At 44.3% G+C, this 21,083-nt stretch overlaps 1 protein-coding gene across 1 annotated transcript in view; it reads left to right on the top strand.

The window, feature by feature from the left end:
* Window positions 1-21,083, top strand: part of dachc (dachshund c) — an 82,159-nt gene that overhangs the window by 36,609 nt on the left and 24,467 nt on the right. The window contains exon 4 of the mRNA XM_048197116.1: window positions 17,012-17,184. Coding sequence (XP_048053073.1) covers window positions 17,012-17,184 — 173 coding nt within the window. The remainder of the gene's footprint in view (window positions 1-17,011; window positions 17,185-21,083) is intronic.

The raw sequence follows: 21,083 nt of genomic DNA, 5'->3' as shown, positions 1-21,083 counted from the left end.
GGCCTGCACAGAGTCCTGACCTCAACCCGATAGAACACCTTTGGGATGAATTAGAGCGGAGACTGCGAGCCAGGCCTTCTCGCCAACATCACTGCCTGAGCTCACAAATGCGCTTCTAGAAGAATGGTCAAAAATTCCCATAAACACACTCCTAAACCTTGTGGAAAGCCTTCCCAGAAGAGTTGAAGCTGCAAAGGGTGGGCCAACTCCATATTAATCCCTGCAGATTAAGAATGGGATGTCATTAAAGTTCATGTGCACGTAAAGGTAGGCATCCCAAAACATTTGGCAATATAGTGTATATACAGTTGAGCTCAAAAGTTTACATACTCCTTGCAGAATCTGCAAAAATGTTAATCATTTTAACAAATTAAGAAGGATCATGAAAATTGCATGTTGTTTTTTATTTAGTACTGTCCTTAATAAAGTATTTCACATAACAGTTGTTTACATAAAGTCCACATAAGAAAAAAATAGCAGAATTTATAAAAATGACCCCATTCAATAGTTTACATACCCTTGATTCTTAATACTGTGTGGTTACCTGAATGATCCACGACTGTTTGTTTTGTGATGGTTGTTCATGAGTCACTTGTTTGTTCTGAGCAGTTAAACTGAGCTCTGTTCTTCAGAAAAGTGACTGTATGTTTTTGAGATACATCTTTTCACATTGAGGACAATTGAGGGACTCAGACAAAACTATTATGTAAGCTGCAAACATTCACTGATGCTTTTGAAAAAGAAGTTGATGTGCAATTTTTTTTAATTTTGTTTAAAGAACGTCTCGGTTACGTATGTAACCCTCGTTCCCTGAAGGAGGGAACGGAGACGTACGTCAGTAGTGACCGACGAATTGGGATATCGCTTAGAGAGCCCTATCATCTTCGTGTAAACTAAAACAAGCCAATGGAATTGGCGTGCGATATTTGCATAATGCGCACCGCCCCCGACAGGTGTACATAAATAGGAAGCGGATGCAATCGCACTCTGTTTTTCGCTGAGGAGACAACTGGTGTCCGCACTACAGCGAGGGTACAGAAACTGTGGCGACGGGACGTACGTCTCCGTTCCCTCCTTCAGGGAACGAGGGTTACATACGTAACCGAGACGTTCCCTTTCAGTCGGTCACGTTCGACGTACGTCAGTAGTGACCGACGAATTGGGATCCCAACTAAAGCGCCACAGTTACGAAACCCCTTCCAGTGCCCAGCGCAAGCTCAGCCGCCCATAGCACCGGCTGACGGTGAAGGGGGCGCGCTTACACCGAGAGGGTCTACTGCTGTCTAACCACTACCCACTAGTAAACTAGACTACACTGGGGAAGCGAACCCGTGAGGGACGCTGCGGAGACCACTACCTACCCAATGGGGGAGGAGTTTACGTGGGAATACACATATGGACTGGCCCGGGGGGCAGTACGCATATGGAGTCCCTGGGATGGCTCCACCTGGTTAGGGGGAGACTCATCTGACAGGTGACAGCAGAGCTGGCTCTGCTAAGGGAAAGACACGGACTCGGCCCGTAGGGAGTTTTAAACCGTGGACAATTGCACATATGGGACCGCTCACGTAGAGGGGTCACGACATATGGGCCCCAGCCAACAGACAGCGTCAGCGACGGATGTAGGCCTGGCATCAGACACTCCGCAATGTCCGAGCCGAAGGGGGAGGCGGAGGAACTCGACAGGGTTCGCCAAGCGGGGAACTCGACTGGAGTGAAGTATGCACGTATCCGGCCAGTGGCGGGAATGGCATTGCAAGCCGACACTTAGAGCAGGTACAACACGTCTACCGACTAGTGGATGCGAGTACACGTGAAGATACTGGCTCTACACGTAGGCTATAAAACCTAGCGAACGTGTTCGGTGTCGCCCAGCCCGCAGCTCTACAAATATCTGTCAGCGAGGCGCCATGAGCCAGCGCACCAGACCACCCCTCTGGTGGAGTGGGCTCTCAACCCGAGCGGGCAAGGCACGCCCTGGGATTCATACGCCAAGGCGATGGCATCCACTATCCAGTGGGCCATCCTCTGCTTGGAGACAGCCTTTCCCTTCTGCTGGCCTCCGTAACAGATGAAGAGCTGATCTGAGGTCCTGAAGCTTCGCGTTCTATCCACGTAAACGCGCAGAGCGCGGACGGGACAGAGCAAAGCTAGGGCTGGGTCTGCCTCCTCCGAGGGCAGCGCTTGCAGGTTCACTACCTGATCTCTGAAGGGAGTGGTAGGAACCTTGGGCACGTATCCAGGCCGGGGTCTCAGGATGACGTGAGAAACGCCGGGCCCGAATTCTAGGCACGTTTCGTCGACCGAAAATGCATGCAGATCCCCTACCCTCTTCAGGGAAGCCAATGCAACCAGAAGAACCGTCTTAAGAGACATTAGTTTCAGATCGACTGATTGCAAAGGCTCAAAGGGATGACCCCGGAGAGCTGTGAGAACCAGGGTCAAATCCCAAGAGGGTACGGAGGAAGGGCGAGGAGGATTTAATCTCCTCGCTCCCCTCAGGAATCTGACGATCAGATCGTGTTTCCCCAGGGACTTACCCTCAACTGCGTGGTGATGTGCGGCGATAGCGGCAACATACACCTTCAGGGTGGAGGGAGACAGCCTTCGCTCCAACCCTTCTTGCAGGAAGGAAAGCACGGATCCGACCGAACATGATCGGGGGTCCTCTCGGCGAGAGGCGCACCATTCGACGAACAGGTTCCACTTCAACGCATAGAGACTCCTAGTGGAAGGAGCTCTAGCGGAAGTGATGGTGTCTACGACCGCTTGCGGGAGATCACTCAGAACCTCCGCATCCCGTCCAGGGACCACACGTGGAGGTTCCATAGATCGGGACGCGGGTGCCACAGGGTGCCCCGTCTCTGAGTCAGGAGGTCCTTCCTCAGAGGAATCGGCCAGGGAGGGGCTGTCGCGAGGAGAATGAGGTCTGAGAACCAGGTCCGAGTGGGCCAATACGGAGCCACTAACAGAACCTGCTCCCCGTCCTCCCTGACCTTGCACAGGAGCTGTGCGAGAAGGCTCACTGGGGGAAACGCATATTTGCGCAGACCCGGGGGCCAGCTGTGTGCCAGGGCATCCGTGCCGAGCGTGCCGCCGGTCAGGGAATAAAACCACTGGCAGTGGGCAGTTTCCGGGGAGGCAAACAGGTCTACCTGGGCCTCGCCGAAATGCTGCCAAATCAGCTGGACCGCCTGAGGGTGGAGCCGCCACTCGCCCGCAAGTGGAGGCTGCCGTGACAGCTCGTCGGCTGCACGGTTGAGCACACCTGGGACATGAGTGGCCCGAAGGGACCTCAGATACTTCTGACTCCACAACAAGAGATGGCGGGCGAGTTGCGACATGCGACGGGAGCGTAGACCACCCTGATGGTTGATGTACGCAACGGCCGCAGTGCTGTCTGAGCGGACTAGAACGTGCTTGCCTGACAACAGCTTCTTGAAGCGGGCCAGCGCAAGACGAACCGCTAGCAACTCGAGGCAATTGATATGCCAATGCAGCTGAGGCCCCGTCCAAAGACCTGCCACTGCATGCCCGTTGTACGTGGCCCCCCATCCCGTGGCAGAGGCATCTGTGGAGACCACAGCGTGCCTGGACACTTGTTCGAGGGGTACTCCGGCCCGCAGGAACGAAGGGTCCGACCACCGGACAAGGGTGCGACGGCAGCTCGGTGTCACGGGGACACGGAGCGTGCCGCACTGCCACGCCCATCTCGGGACCCGGCCGCGGAGCCAGTGTTGAAGCGGTCTCATATGAAGCAATCCGAGCGGCGTGACCGCGGCTGCAGATGCCATATGCCCCAGGAGCCTCTGAAAAACTTTCAGTGGAACCGCTGTCCTGCGCTTGAGCGAACTCAGGCAGTTCAACACCGACTGGACACGCGCCTCGGTGAGACGCGCAGTCCGTGCAACCGAGTCTAGCTCGAGACCGAGATAAGAGATCCTCTGCCCGGGGGTGAGTTTGCTCTTGTCCCAGTTGACCCGAAGACCCAACCGGCTGAGGTGAGCTAAAACCATGTCCCTGTGTTCGCACAACTGCTCTCGCGAGCTGGCCAGGATCAGCCAGTCGTCGAGATAGTTGAGAATACGAACGCCCTGTTCCTTGAGGGGAACAATGGCCGCCTCCGCAACCTTCGTAAAGACGCGGGGTGACAGGGCCAGCCCGAAGGGTAGGACCTTGTACTGATATGCCCGACCCTCGAACGCAAACCGGAGGAAGGGTCTGTGTCAAGGGAGAATCGAGACATGAAAGTACGCGTCCTTCAGGTCTATTGCTGCAAACCAATCCCGGGGACGGACGCATTCGAAAATGCGTTTCTGCGTGAGCATCTTGAACGGCATCTTGTGAAGATACCGGTTCAGGACGCGCAGATCCAGGATTGGCCGTAGCCCACCGCCCTTTTTTGGTACAATGAAGTAGGGGCTGTAAAACCCCGACTTCATATCGGCTGGAGGGACCGGCTCGATTGCATCCTTCGCCAGGAGGACAGCAATCTCCGCCCGGAGAACAGGGGCACTGTCCAACGACACCTGAGTGAAGTGGACACCCCTGAAGACCGGGGGACGCCGGGCGAACTGAATCGCATAGCCGAGTCTGATAGTGCGAATGAGCCAGCGGGACGGGCTGGGAAGCGTGCTCCACGCCTCCAGACTCCGAACCAGCGGGACCAAAGGCACCACAGACGCACCGGGGGTGGGGCAGCAAGGCAGAGAGGGACCCGACTCGGGCGGCTTGGAAGCGGCCGCGAGTGGGGTCGGACTCTGCGAGGCAGCAGTGTGCATGGGAGACGGCGCACGGGACGCGGTCTGCGCCATCACACTGCCGCCTGCTGGCGAATGGGGAGGGTGCTGCCAGCGGCGAGGCGGGGCCTGGCACACTGGCAGACACACCTTGTTGTGACCTGGAGTTTGAGGAAACTGCTCTTTTTGTGGCAAAGTGGGTACCGCTGGACTCCGGAGAGCCAGCGGCGGTAGATAGACAGACGCCACAAAATCCCCCCGGCCCTCCTCCGGGGGTGGGAGAGCAGATGGAATACTCTCCCGAAGGGCAGGAACCTTCCGCTCCAGGTCGCCCGTCTCAGGGCCGAGTTTTCCCCGACCGCTTGCCACCTGGCTTGGCAGAGACGGGCTGGGCACCACGTCCGCGACCGGCACCCTGCTGTTTGGCTGGTGTAGGCTGCTGCTTTGCCGACTTAGCAGGGGCGGAGGAAGACGCAGGCGGGCGCCCTCGGCGACGAGCGGGCTGAGGCTGAGCCACGGGCGGCTGGGTGGAGGCAGCAGCGGACCGCCGTGGCATGACATGTCTGATAGCCTCAGCCTGCTTCTGTGCAGCGGAGAACTGTTGGGCACAGCTCTCCACCGCGTCGCCGAAAAGGCCGACCGGAGACACGGGGGAATCCAGGAACCGATGTTTGTCGGTCTCCCTCATGTCTGCCAAGGTCAGCCAGAGGTGGCGTTGCTGGACTACCAGTGTAGACATCGCCTGGCCAACAGAACGCGCTGTCACCTTCGTTGCCCGGAGGGCAAGGTCAGTGGCAGCGCGCAGCTCCCCAAGCAGCTGTTGGTCAGGACCTTCCTGGGGCATCTGCGACAGCGCTTTTGCCTGATAGACCTGCAAAAGGGCCATCGCGTGCAGGGCAGAGGCAGCCTGCCCACAGGCACTGTAAGCTTTCTCAGTCAGACCGGCTGAGAATTCACAGGCCTGGGACGGGAGACGCGGCTCACCGCGCCCGCCAGCGGCCGTTGGACACAACTGCATCGCAATAGACCGCTCGACTGGCGGGAGCTTCGCGTACCCCCTGGCTTCCCCGCCGTCCAGGGTGGTGAAGGCGGACGAGGGACCAGGCCCTGTATGAGCCCCATACGGAGCTTGCCAAGACCTGGTCACCTCATCGTGTACTTCCGGGAAGAAAGGCATTGGGGCGGGACGCTGGATTTGACCAGCGCGACCCCCCCCCAAGTACCAATCGTCCAACCGAGATGGGCCGGGACAGGGTGGAGGGTTCCACCCAAGCCCGACGCACAAGGCGGCCCGGGAGAGCACAGCCGTGAGCTCGGGATCCGATTCGGGCAACACTACCGTCCCGGGCGGCAGCGCGTCCGGATCTTCCCCCGAGGACTCAGGCTCACCTTCCGACGCAGCGGTCGACATCCGATCCGCCGCCAGCACACCAAAGGTAACGGCTGGACAGTCCGTAGAGGGCCCAGCGGAAACCAACGGTGGCACGATGGGTTGCGGTGCTGATGAGGCGGCAGGGGCCCGAGGAGCGTTTCCGCTCGGCGGGAAAGCCCTGACCGGAATCCTCAGGTCGCCCTCTCTATACAGCGCCGTACCGTCATTCCGGTTCCCGGGGCCGGAAAAAACGGTCGTACGTGGCATAGGAGAGGGGACCCCCGCTTCCTGAGACTTCAGGAAGGAGAGCCTCGACCTCAGCACCGCGATGGTCATGTTCCCGCAATGGGAACATGAACCATCCACAAAAGCTGCTTCAGCGTGCAGAATGCCCAAACACGAGATGCAACGATTGTGCCCATCAGCAGGGACCAGGGAACGACCGCATCCATTAACGCACAGACGAAATGACATACTGTCAGGGTTCGTCTGTAAAGCTCTTTTAGAAGGGGAAGTCAACTCACTCGTGCTGAAGCACCCAGGGAGCGACGCGATGTGTCAGGTACACCACTCCCTGACACACCGAGGAACCGGCCCAAATCGCTCACACACACACTCTTTGTGTTGCTGTGAAAACAGCAGTTTTAGAGCTTATAGCTCAGCTCCTCGGACACTCGCGACCTCGCTGAACGTGCCCTCTTCACCAGCACTAAAAGCTCGCTGTGATCCTCTTCTGAGGCAATGTTTTAGAATAAATAACAAACGAAGAAAAGAGTCTTCTAAATAGGACACCAGTGAATGGCTCCGAAGCGAAAGACAGAGTGCGATTGCATCCGCTTCCTATTTATGTACACCTGTCGGGGGCGGTGCGCATTATGCAAATATCGCACGCCAATTCCATTGGCTTGTTTTAGTTTACACGAAGATGATAGGGCTCTCTAAGCGATATCCCAATTCGTCGGTCACTACTGACGTACGTCGAACGTGACCGACTGAAAGGGAACATATTTTTTCATTTAGTTCTGCCCTTTGGAAGCTACAAAAGATACTTACATGTTTCCCAGAAGACAAAAAAAAGTACAATTTATTCTGTTCATCCAATTCAAAAGGTTTACATCCCCGGCTCTTAATGCGTCGTGTTTCCTTCTGGAGCATCAGTGAATGTTTGAACCTTTTTTAATAGTTGAGTTTGAGTCCCTCAATTGTCCTCAGTATGAAAAGATGGATCTCAGAATTATACAGTCACTGCTGGAAAGCATTCAAATATGCAAAAGATGCTGGAAAACCAAAGAATCTGCAGGACCTGAAGCTCAGTTTAACTGCTCAGAACAAACAAGGGACTGATGAACAACCATCTAAAAAAAAAAAAAAAAAAAAAAAAAAGCCGTGGATCATTCAGGTAACCACACACAGTATTAAGAATCAAGGGTATGTAATGAATGGGGTCATTTTTATAAATTCAGCTATATATATATATATATATATATATATATATATATATATATATATATATATATACACACACACACAAATATATTTGTATTAGTTATTATTTACTGTCCTCAAACTTCAAAAGAGAAGAGAAGAGTTTGAAAAGTGAACAAGTAAAGACAGTGTATGTCATGGTCTCCAGGGCTGCAGTTCCACAAGCACATCCACATGTCCATTAGAGCCTGTCTCTCATTCTCATGGGATAGAGCTGACAGATAAGCCGAACTTCCCCAAAAATTGTAATAGAAAAGAAATGGGATTCCTGGAGAACATAATCAGGAAAAAATTGGATGATAAAAGAAGAGCAGTTAATGAAGCGGAACATTTTCTCATTTTTCCTTTTAATTCCTATAACATCATTTTAGAATCAGCATAGAAATGAAATATGAATAAAGAATTCTCAGAGGAGGCACTGAGCAAAAGATGACATCACTGGAGTAGTGTGAACTTTCCTCTAAAACTCTCCACTGATATAAAGTCATTTTTATTTTGAGCCAAAATGGATGACACTGGAAAAGATGACAGGCAGAACTGTCACAAGACCAGAAGTGTGGGGAAGTTTCACTGGTATTACAGAAAATAACCAATAGAGAACAAATGATTGCATGAAGTGCATGAGAAACTTCAGAAAGTTCATAAAGACGTATCGTATGAAAACCAGTGAGGTTTGTTGTCATGCATCATCCAAGCTCGTTTGAGCTTCTGTTGACCATATTTGATGTGCTCTATGTATGTGCATGTGCGTCGATTAATGTCTGTCCATATAAAAGCGATGAAGAGTGGGTGGGAGAGAGTTAGTAAAGCCCAAAGTATAGTTTGCTTTTTACGCGCATGTGAGAGTCAGCGTATAGTCAGCGTGACGCGAATTTCTTCGTCAGAAGAGTACGCGTGTACTGTACGCGCACCACCGGATTTATGTAACCGTACTTGTACGCAGAGGTCGCATTTACGCATTTAATTTTTTTTGCAGTAATTAATTTATCCACAAGGTGGCAACTGTGCCCTGTCGGCGTCGATTCACGAGGTAGTCAAAGAAAAAATGCATAAACAGAACAGACCGGAACCCATGCAAGCTACAGTGACAATGGAGGCAATATGAGAAATTGTGCGAAGAGGTTAGAAATTACCCTCATTTGTACAACTCTAGCATGAAATAATACAAAGATGTTTACATGGGTTGTAAGTCGTGGCAAGAGATTGCTCAAAACTGCACATGCGTCGAACGCCTGTGTATGCGTACGAGTCAAGTGAAGTATACTTTCCAATGCTGTGTGTTCGACTGTGTGCGTTCACGTAAAAAAAAATCTAAGTATACCCAGTATACCCAGTATTTTCATTGCTTTTCATTATGAAGCTGTCGTATGGAATACAGCGACCTTTAGAAAAAAGGACTGAAACATGAGACAGATGTGAGAACACAATGTGAGACGACTCTGCTACACTGATCGAGCACTTTTTATAATTAGTGCCATAAACATTGGTGTGGGAGAAAAAGAGAGAGACTTTTCACAGAGTTCGATGAGTTGAATTGAGTTGCTCTTTCTGAAATGTTCTTGTGAACTCTTGGGCCACCTTGAAGAAAGAACACATTTGAAAGATTTGATAAAAAAACTGTATGTTGGGTTCTACACAAATTTAAAGGTGTGTGTAATTTCACCTCTGGTGTGTAATTTCTGTACTACTAGAGGCACCAAACTAAATCAAAGCTAGTGAGGTAGTCCTGCCACACATGCCACTGGTTGAGCTTATGTTGTTAGGTTCATGACCAAGAGATCACTGCTTGACTGGTTAGCATGGCCCTGTTAGCCCCTGCTGGCAGATGGGTCAATAAAATAATGGTCATTTTTTCTGTGTAGAAATACTTCAACTTTAAAGGACACAGGAGTTTAAAATACAAAAAAAAAAAAAAAAAAAAAATAGAAGAGATGATATAACATATGTTTTTATTCTTTCGTCTTTTTACCATATTCTCACACACTGACAAACACACAATTAAGACCATAATGGTAAAGCTGAATTTTCAGCATCTTCAGCGTCTTCAGTGTCACACGATCCTTCAGAAATCAAATCATTCTCATATGTTGATTTGGTGCTAAGAAACATTTCTTATTATTGTCACAAAAAACACCCAACCAAACAAACAAAAAACAGTTGAAAATGGTTGTGCTGCTTAATATTTTTGTGGAAACCATGAAACATTTTTAGGAAACTCAAAAGAACTATTTTTATTTTAAACAGCTGTGTGTGTGTGTGTGTGTGTGTGTGTGTGTGTGTGTGGACATGGTATTCCCTATGTTATGGTGACCAAATGTCCCCACAAGTATAGTAATACCAGTAAATTTTGACCTTGTGGGAACATTTTTTTGGTCCCCCTGAGGAAACAAGCTATTAAAGTATACAGAATTATCTTTTTTTTTAAATATAAAATAGCAGAAAGTTTCCTGTGTTGGGTAGGTTTAGGGCTAGGGTTAGTGTAGGGGGATAGAATATAGTTTGTACAGTATAAAAACCATTATGTCTACGGAATGTCTTCATAAAACATGGAAACCCAATGCGCGCACGTGTGTGTGTGTGTGTGTGTGTGTGTGTGTGTGGGGGAAAGTTTTTACTGTCACTTTGAATCAATGTAATACATCCTCGCTGAATAAAAGCATTAATCTCTTTCAAATAAATACGTAAATAAATAAAATGGATGGTCATTGCTACTTGAAAAGAAAAAGTCATTGTCCGATCTTTACATTGACTCACATTGAGATGTCTCCTTAATATGTTTATTTGCAGTCATTTCTTTTTTTTTACAAATTCAAATTTTAATAGTCTGTGTTTGTGCTTTAATAATGTGTTTTTGTGCACATGTGTCGTTAGGTTTTTCCACAGACTCTGGGTGTGTATGTTTTGGATTACATGCAGCAGATGCCTGATGCTCATTGTAAACACAAGTAATCACAAGCAGCTGGTCAGGACGACTGCTTCTCTGAGTCTCTGTGTGGCTGTGGGTGGCAAAAGTGTGTGTGTGTGTGTGTGTGTGTGTGTGTGTGTGTGTGTGTGTGTGTGTGTGTGTGTGTGTGTGTGTGTGTGTGTGTTCTCTGTCTAGAGCACTCAATAATTCTGCTGCGTGTTCCTCTGACCAGACAAACAGTGCAAGTGTGGGAGAGCATGTATAGTTTAACAAACTGCCTGTTAATACTTCTTCCTCCAGTTTTGTTCCAAGCCAATCTAATAATTCTGTTTTAAAATTAATTTTGAGCTCAGATTTATTTCTTGTCTCAACCATAGAAGAAAGATCACCTCTGTTTTACAGCCAAATACTGAAGATTACATCCTCCCAGGTTCTTTCATCTGCGTATCAAAATATCTGCACCTTCATTACCTTTTCCTGAAACAGGCCCCAAACCCCTTCAAGGGCCTCACCACATAACCCCTTATTTCCATCTCTCTTTTTCATCCCTTTCTCTCCCCCACTGCGGTTGTTGTTGCTTGTTTTGTGATTATTTCCATAAGGGAAGTAACTCAACAGTAAGCACATGGAGGCATCATTAATTTCATTCTAAGGAGAAACAAGACTTCCGGTTTTCCATAATCCCCTCCCCCACCCCCTGCTGACGGGAATGTGGAAATTACTCCATGGTGTCTAACCACTACAAAGACCAGAGCTAAACGCACAGACTAAACACCTAGACCACAGCTGCTTACTGGCAGCCGCACCTTCGTCTGGGAAATAAAGCTCGCCTATCGCTACTGTTTTATATACGACTGTCAGGCTACAACACGTTTAATGCCTTTATTGGGGAAAGAGAGAAAACAAATAGTCTTATCGTTGGTTAATAATTCATTGGAGATGTTGTAGTGTGTGAGAAATAGAAGTGTACACTGGAATTGGTGCTGTCAGGCCAACAAATGCTTCTCAGAAGTTGGCGTCACAGATAGAGTCTCTTCTTCTCACACACACCTGCCGGTGGTCTCTGTCTCAGGGGAGGTTGGCTTGAGGAAAAGAGAACTGCTGCGTTACCTGCAGGGGGTTACAACACATGCCATGAGCACAAACATTTATGACTGAGATTAAAGTAGCAATAAAGAGGAAGGGGTTTCCAGTAGCACAAGGAAAATCGGAAGCCTCACTTCTGTGTGTACAGTTAATTTAACTATTAAAAGTTGTTTTTATTAACATGTTGCATAAGCTCAAGAAAATATAGATATTTAAACAATAGTTGCTATTTCAGAAAATGAGAAGATTTTAAAGTGTAATGTCAAAATAATGGCATAATTTGCCATTTTGTAAGAATGGTGTACAAAATAATGCCAAAACATTTTATAAACAAAATTTTTACTTTTAAAAAATAATGTTTTTCTTTGATTATAAACACTGTGACAGAATAAATGTTGCACATTTAGCCCAAATTATCATGGAAAGGGGTTATCTAGTACCAAATGGTAGTTCATAGTTATTAATGAACTTATAGTTGCCAAAAATAAAGAAAAAAAAAAGTTTGTTTGAACATTTTTCCTTAACTTGGGTCACAGAGCTAAACGTTTAAGACTGACAAATTCAGTCCACACCATAACTAAAGGATTAGTTCACTTTCAAAAGAAAATTAGCCCAAGCTTTACTCACCCTCAAGTCATCCTAGGTGTATATGACTTTCATCTTTCTGATGAACACAATCGGAGATATATTAATAAATATCCTGACGCATCTGAGCTTTATAATGGCAGTGAACAGGGTTCACGATATGAGCTGAATATATCCACATATATCACGATACATCCACATCCATTCATCATAAACGTGTACTCCACACGGCTCCGGGGGGGTTAATAAAGGCCTTCTGAAGCGAAGCGATGTGTTTGTGTAAAAAAATCCATAGTTAACAAGTTATGAAGTAACTTCCATATTCAGCATACAAAGAAAGTGTAAAACTCTTGCAGTTCAAAAAGCTTACACTACGTCCTACGCCTTCCCTATTCAACTTACGGAAAAACTTAACTGACGAGATGCCAGTTTACACTTTCTTCGTAACTTGAATATGGAAGGCATTCTGGCGTAAGCTAGATATTTTACTTCATAACTTGTTAAATATGGATTTTTTTTGTACACAAATGCATCGCTTTGCTTCAGAAGGCCTTTATTAACCCCCCGGAGCCGTGTGGACCACATATTTATGATGGATGGATGTGGATGGAGACACTTTCTTCAGCAGATACTTGTGACCCCTGTTCACTGCCATTATAAAGATCGGATACATCAGGATATTTATTAATATTTCTCTGATTGCATTCATCAGAAAGAAGAAAGTCATATACACCTAGGATGGCTTGAGTGTGAGTAAAGCTTAGGCTAATTTTCATTTGAAAGTGAACTAATCCTTTAAGAAAAAAATAAGAAAATTGAGATTATTACATGTCCAACTAATGTTATATGGGTGTCACAAAGGAATGTTTAAAAAAATGGTATTGGGGAAGTTTTTCCTTTTTTTTTTTTTTTTTTTAATAATTAAAAAATACTTTTACTACAATGTCAAATTTATGAGTCTGGACAAGACCAGACTTGGACTTATGTCCGCCTCAAGTCCGAGTCAAAGACCATATTTTCTATGACTGGCCAATATCTGCTAATTCAAGTCCAATGCAGGCAGAGTCCAAATGCTCCTGAAAATAGGGTCTCGACTTAAGACAGACTTGAGTTTAAGTTTGGTCTTGCCCAGACCTGAATTCTACACTACTCATTTTTGATGTAGGACATGCCAGAATAACTAATCCTTTGATATGTTGAAAACTTGCTGCTTTTTATGTAAGGTTGATTTTATTTTAGATAATAAAAAACATGGTATTTTTGCCTCTAATGCTTTAAAAAAGTAATAGGGCACCAGAGTGTACTATATTCATAGACTGTGCCATTATCAAGGACACGCAAAGACGTTGTTTAAGCTGATTCCTTATTCAGCTCAAACAATATCATGTGATAATCAGCAGGTAAAATCTTCACACTTCATTCTGTTGCTGTTTCTTATTTGAATCCTTTCCAGGTGTTGTGTTGTTTTGTTGCCCTCCACGCCTTTTTGCGCAACAGTTTTGTGCCCAAATTTGTACCAAGATCCCTGTTGTGTTTGGATTTATCCAGCCGAGTACTTGGCTCCTTCCCAGCCCTGTCATTAGACTTCTTTTGTTTCCTTTCCTCAGCATTCAGCTTGTTTTGTTTCTCCTTTTTATTAAATGCTAAATATTTATACAATTTGCAACTTCCTGTCAAAATCATTTACACTCCCACAATAGCTCAGGCTCGAGCAAACAATGGCAACTGCTGCGGGGGGATATTTTAAAATGGCGCGTCTCCAATTTCTTTTAGCCGTGGGCTCTTTTGTTTTAGGTAAATAAAGATTGAAAGCTCTTCGTGAGTGATATCGGCCACCATGTGTTTCAGAAACAGGCCTCAGTGGTGCTGTGGTGTTAGCAGACGCTAGCGGATCACATTGTTATTCTTTTTGCAGCAGAAGCTGAGACGTAGGCCCCTTGAGATACAGATGAAGGGTGATGGATGTTGATGCATTTGGCTGAGTTCCAGTCTCATTCAAAAGTGTCTTTTTGGATGGGGAGGGGGTTTAGTGTTTCCTTGCCACTTTGGCCCTTTCCCGAATGTGCTTAGAAGGCCAGATATTGCTCCTATCAGCATTTTCTAGCGTAATATGGCAGTTTAAATTCCACTTGAAAAGAGGATGGCACTGTCGTTTTTATCTTTAAGAATATTAGCGATGGCCTACTGAGAAAGACGGAGCAGCTTGCATGTTCTTGGCATGTGCTTGTGCTTGGCTCACATCCCCCTCCCATCTATACATCAATCCCTTCAACGCTCAATTCCTTTCTTTGATCTGCCTTTCACTTCCTTTCTGTCGCCCGATCACCGTGACTGATCTGCGTGTCATCTATTTCATGAAAATCAGGGGCTTTTTTATTCTTTCTGCTCCCTCTCTCCATCTCTGACTAAAAATGTCATGACGAAAGGGAGGGGGGACTTGGGTAGAACTTTCATTTGTAAGTCTCTGTGGTTGAGAGGTGACCTCTGACCCCCAGAGCTGCCTGGTATTTGGCTGAAAAGCAGAGGGAGATGGAGGGTCTTGAAAACTATCACCTCCAAAGGGCTCATCATCTCCTGGCCTTCCTTTTCATCATCGCCGGCCACGGCTCCGCTACTAGTGCGAGTATCAACCCAAGTGAATCCATTACCACGAGGCCAACACAGTTCAGGAGCGTCTCTTAAGGCGACTGATGGGAAATGAAAAAGTCTTTGAGAGAAACTGCCGAAATGTCCTCTCTCTCTCTCTTTCATCCTTCACTTTCAAAGTGGCGGTGGAGTACAGGCGGCCGTAGAGTGGCTGACTGTAACCTTATGCCCTGACCTGTTCAGTTGTGAGAGGATCCATTTCCTTTTTCTGCTGTTATTCCTCTCTGGAGAATATCCGCTCACATTCCTATAAAGCATAACACTGTTAGAGTGCTGCAAGGGATTGGATCAGCACACTAAAACAAGCAAAACACCGGTCACACAGCAGGCGTATGTACTGCAGTCTTGCTGTCACGTAGCTTGTTGTGCTACAAATAGAGTGTGTGGTCTAATTTATCACAGGGTTGTTATGTATGAAGACATTTGCAGCAGTCTGAGAAGCAGCTAATTGGTTTGAGGTGCAGACTCCAGCAGATCTAGTTATACTTGTAGACATGCTGTGCCATAATGGCATGTCTTTAAAGAGAGCTCTAACAAAGCAGAAACTGAAATTTCATAATGTGAAGCATCATAATTTGAAAATATGTACATGTTTTCCCATTCAATTTGATGAGTGTTTCTTAATATTCTTAAATTGTTGGTACAGCATGTGTTATTTTAATGAGCTTGCTTTTTTGAATGCATTTTTTAAGTTTTAATGCATTTCATTAGAGCGTTTATGCAGAAATATGTATTAGATTAATGTTATGGGTGATTAGTTAAAAGGTTAGTTCACCCAAAAATGAAATTTCTGTCATTAATTACTCACCTTCATGTCATTCCACACCCGTAAGACCTTCATTTATCTTCGGAACACAAATTAAGATATTTTTGATGAAATCCGAGAGGTTTATGACTTTAACCACAATTTAACCACTTTCAAGGCGTTCTGACGTAGAACCTGGAAGTTCTGAACGTAAACAGTGGATGAGAATGACACAGAAGAGAAGATATTGTTGAATAAAGTTGTTATATTTGTTTTGTTTTTGCGCACACAAGGTATTCTCATCGCTTTATAAAATCAAGGTTGAACCACTGCAGTCATTTCAACTTTTTTAACCCTTAAATGCATGACTGTTTCACCAATCATTCTTACATATTCGGGTCTTTATCGACCCGGATCTATATCTAACACGGAAGGATCTCTACCTGTCGCGATAATATAAATCTCCTCTGATATAAGAGTAACAATTACAGAAGAATAAAATAAAGCATATTTTGTTACCTTTTGGAGCTTGAAAGGGTTCAGTTTGAGCAGATGTTTTATGCCATCATCACTGTCCTCGTCAGAGCTCATTTCCCAGTAAATTCAGCAAATAATGGGCTAGTTTTATGTTTGAGGTCACGAATATGAGCCCATTCGCGATCTCAAACGTATTCTCAAAACTATATAATTTTCAACATCTTCAAAATCAATATTTCGAAAGCTAACAGCTTCACCAGATCAATCCAGTGAACAGTTACAGTCATATTTGATTGCGTTCAGTACTTGCTCTGCAGTAAATCGCTGAGCCATTTCATGTTTTTCTTATTATTTCGTTTTCTGTCTAAATGAGTCGTCACTTCAGCATTGTGTATCAGACATTGCCACCTTGTGGAATAAAGGTGAATTGCACTTATACCGTCATCTAAGATTCAATTGAAAAAATATACGTACACTCATACACACCTCGGGTCGTTAGCGACCCTATACAATTTTTACAAAAAATGAATATAAAAATAGGCATTCTTTTATAATTTTAGGATTTGTTTTGTCTTGTTATACTCTTTATAATGAATTGATTGAGGAATACCAAGAAGGTTGATGTCTAACTTTAAAAAATGAATGAGGAGGAGGGTAGTGAATGAAGTCCCGGGTCACTAAAGACCCGAGGTATGCATTTAAGGGTTAACGACGTCTTTAGTACCTTTCTGGACCTTGAAAGTGGTGGTTAAATTGCTGTCTATGGATAAGTCATATTCCTCTTGGAGTTCATCAGAAATATCTTAATTTGTGTTGCGAAGATGAACAAAGGTCTTATGGGTGTGGAACAACATTAGGGTGAGTAATTAATGACAGAATTTTTATTTTTGGGTGAACTAACCCTTTAACATTTATAATGTTTGTTTCCATATAGAATGATTTTGTGTGTGTTTCAATGCTTTTCTGTACAGGTTTGGAACTGCCATTCATGATGATGCCACATCCCTTGATTCCAGTTAGTCTACCTCCTGCCTCGGTCACCATGGCGATGAACCAGATGAACCATCTCAGCACTATTGCCAGTATGGCAGCTGCTGCTCAGGTCCAGAGTGCCCCATCCAGAATGGTGACATCAGTTATAAAGGTACAAGGACACAAATTCTACATACGGTTCTTAAGAAGATTTAAAGGGATAGTTCGCCCCAAAATGAAAATTACTCACAATTATGTCGTTCCAAACCCATATGATTTTCATTCATCTTCGATAGAGACAAATGAAAGACACTTTTCATGAAACCTTAGAGATTATTATGCCTTCATTGAAAGTACAGTCCACCAAAACATTCAAGCTTCAAAAAATTCATAAAGACATTGTAACAGTAATCAATATGAATAGAGTGGCTTAAACCAGATTTTCAGAAGAGACACAATATATGATGAACAAATTATATTTAGGCTTTTATTCACAAATAAACATTCATCAGCCCACATACAGTATATAGAGCACATCAAATATGATAAACAAAACCTGAACTATACTTTCTTGATGTGTAACCACTAACCTCATTGGTTCTTGCGGAAACTCAAATGTGCTTTCATGATACACAAGAACAAACCTCAGTACTTGTGCATGAATTTTTCTTTTTTTCTTACATCAACAGTGTAGTGCACAAATTGTATAAACTACGTTTTGTGAACTTCTTAGGGCTTTTATGTAAGAATTATATGAAAAAGATCAATGTGAAGCTATCCTAAAAGTTATTTTGTTGTATTCCACTAAAGAATAACAGCATACTGGATTGGACTGATGTTATCATGAATAAATAATGACAGAAGATTTGGGTGAACTATTCCATTAACTTATTTTTGATCCCTTAAGCCTGGCCCACACTAAAAGATTTTTAAAATCTTATGCTTCCATCTGCTGGCAGCTTGCTTTATGATTGGGTATTGTTTTGTTCCAATCTACAGAGTGCGTGTGTGCACGTTTGTCCTCAGGCTTCCCTCCGAACAAAAGGATTTAGGATCATGTATATTGGATAGTTACGAACATAAACATTTTGGATAGTTACAATTTGAGATCGATACGGCCCTGAAGTTCTTCCAAGCAGATTTAATCACTCTTAAAGGGATAGTTCACTCAAAAATGAAAATTTTCAAATGATTTACTCACCCTCAAGCCATCCTAGGTGTATATGATCTTCTTTCAGATGAACACTATTGAAGTTATATTAAATAATATTCTTGCTCAAGAATCAATATTCAAGATTTTGAAGCCCTAAAAAGTGCATCTATCCATCATAAAAGTAATCCATACAGCTCTAGTGTATTAATAAAGGACTTCTGAAGCGAAGCAATGTGTTTTTGGAAGAAAAATATCCATATTTAAAACTTTATTACTGTAATACTATAATATAGTATTATAAACTATAATAACTAAAAATAAACACCGGTCATGAATTAGAAGTCTAAAACTAGAATTTTTAAAGACAAATGTCAGATGATTTCAATATAAGAGAAGATGAGCTTGAGTTTGTTGTATTTGTTTGAACCTCGAGAGGCATCTAAGCTTACACTACTCCTACATCCTACGTTGTGTCAGAGGTTACTCTTTCGCCATAGATGCGTACGGCCACCTGCCGGAAGCTAGTTATTATAGTTAATAAAGTTTTAAATATGGATATTTTTCTTGCAAAAATGCATCGCTTCGCTTTAGAAGGCCTTTATTAACCCAGGAGAGATTAGAGCCAGGATATATTTTAATATAACTCCGATTGTGTTCATCTGAAAGAAGATAGCCATATACACCTAGGATGGCTTGAGGGTGAGTAAATCATGGGATTATTTTCATTTTTGGGTGATCTATCCCTTTAACATGTCTCACAGGACAGGAAAATATGATAAGATAATCTGTAAAACCATCAAGATAATCGGGACTTTACCGCTTGACCGCGAGAGATTTTGCGAGATTTCCCATGTTTACAGTCAGGACTCTGATTGTTTGTGAATGGAATCTGTTAGTGTGTGGTGTGCTGTCTTGGTCACATTGCGGCACTCCACACACTATAGGAACAAAACTGTTAAATGTTTTTTATTTTTTTTATCGTCATGTTTTAGGTCTCTCACATTTTGAAAATCTTATATGATTTTAAAAATCTTTTAGTGTGGGCCAGACTTCAGGAATCCAAAATAATTTAATGAAATAGTTCATCAAGGGGTGGGCAATGTGACCATTTTATTTGTAATATGAGAAATTTTACTTCACAATAATTAGGCTACTGTTATATAAAAAAATATAAACAATACGACAAATACAACAGAGATACAAATTAAATAAACTTGTTTTTCAGATACAGTAGGTTTACTTACCATGTATACATTTATGTAACATATTTTGTTGTTTGATCAACAAATATTAATTAGGCTACTGTCCCTTTAAGACAGAATTCATGGATGTAATATACTGACGCATATCTGGTTTTCACCCACTTGTTTACTTCCACTTAAGCCATAACCGAATGTATTTATGTCACATGTCTTGTGTTTCTGTTTCCCCTGTGACCCAGTTTTCCCCAGTCTGATTAGTTCATTTGACCCACCTGTGTCTAGTTAAAGGTGCTAAAGAGGATGTTTTGTTTTATACATTTTTGCAATATTACTTGAAACTGTCTTTACTAACTGATAAAAGACTATTTATTAGGTGCACTGAAATGAATAATATCAATATACATCATCTGTGCACGAGGTAGGGCCTTAAAAACATCAGCCAATTGTTTATGCGATCATCGCATAAACGATTGGCCCTCTGGCTTGTCAATCACTGCCGTGACGTTCCTTGTGAGAGACGTGCGTGGATTGGCCCTCTGGCTCGTCAATCACTGCCATGACGTTCCTTGTGAGAGACCATGACGTTCCTTGTGCGCGCTCCAGTAACTTTCCACACTCCACAGGCGCTGCATGCAATTTTTTTGTCAGGAGACAGGAATAACAGCTGCAGATTATGAGTTACCTGTGGTGAGTCTGACATAATGAATCCACTAACATGACACAGCAAATGCCGGTGGTAAACACTCGTGTTCCAATACTCGTGCACGAGTTTTGGGAGGCGTTCCCTTGAAATGAGCTGTGAAGGAGGGGGGTTGTTCTTACTCATGCGCTCATTTCAAAAACTCAGTAACAGTCTTTGGTTTCTCAGTCGACGAAAAGATCCTCTTTAGCACCTTTAATTAGCTCATCACCTTGTTTAGTTCTCTTTGTTGGTCTCTTGTATATATACCCAGTGTTCTCCTTCACTCCTTGTCCGTTCTCGTTTATGTGTACATGCTGTCATACCTTGTTGGAATCGCCTGTGTTTTATTAAAGTATTGCTCGCATTGTTAACTTCATCTCTGTCGTGCTTTGATATACAGCTACTGTAACAATTTACATGAGATACTCCAAACGATGGACATTTTGTTAACTGTGTGCATTTAACCATTCAGGCGCAATGAGAACTGATTGCGCGCTGTCTGAGAGAACTGGGATTGCGCACAAGGAAAGAGAGAGAGCGTGCACGAGGGAGAGCGTGCACGAGAAAGAGCGCTTCTGTTGTTTGTCATTCAGCACGATTCCGCCTATCCCGCCTTCACTAACGGCAAGTTAATCGATAACGAATTGTGATTGGATGGTAATTTTGTTCTATGACGAATTTGATTGGGCTGATCTCACGTGACAGAACACTACTACTACACAGTAAAATCCCCAGAGTTAAATCAACTCTGCTCAGAGTACATATGGTCCCTCTCTAAATAGTGTTAAAGTAACACTGAAGCAGAGTTAAAGTTAATGAGATAATTAAGCAATTAATATGGCTGTGACTGAAGTCAGTTGTAGTTCTTGTGTAACTCTTTTCTTCAGTGATTGTTAACAGCAGGTGTTCATCACTAATGCACAATCATCACTTAATTAATTGCTTAATTATCTCATTAACTTTAACTCTTCTTTAGTGTTATTTTAACACTATTTAGAGAGGTACCATATGTACTCTGAGCAGAGCTGATTTAA

Source organism: Megalobrama amblycephala, linkage group LG7 (assembly GCF_018812025.1).
Source record: "Megalobrama amblycephala isolate DHTTF-2021 linkage group LG7, ASM1881202v1, whole genome shotgun sequence".
NCBI classification, from domain to species: domain Eukaryota; kingdom Metazoa; phylum Chordata; class Actinopteri; order Cypriniformes; family Xenocyprididae; genus Megalobrama; species Megalobrama amblycephala.
This window is presented reverse-complemented; position numbering and strand designations above follow the sequence as displayed.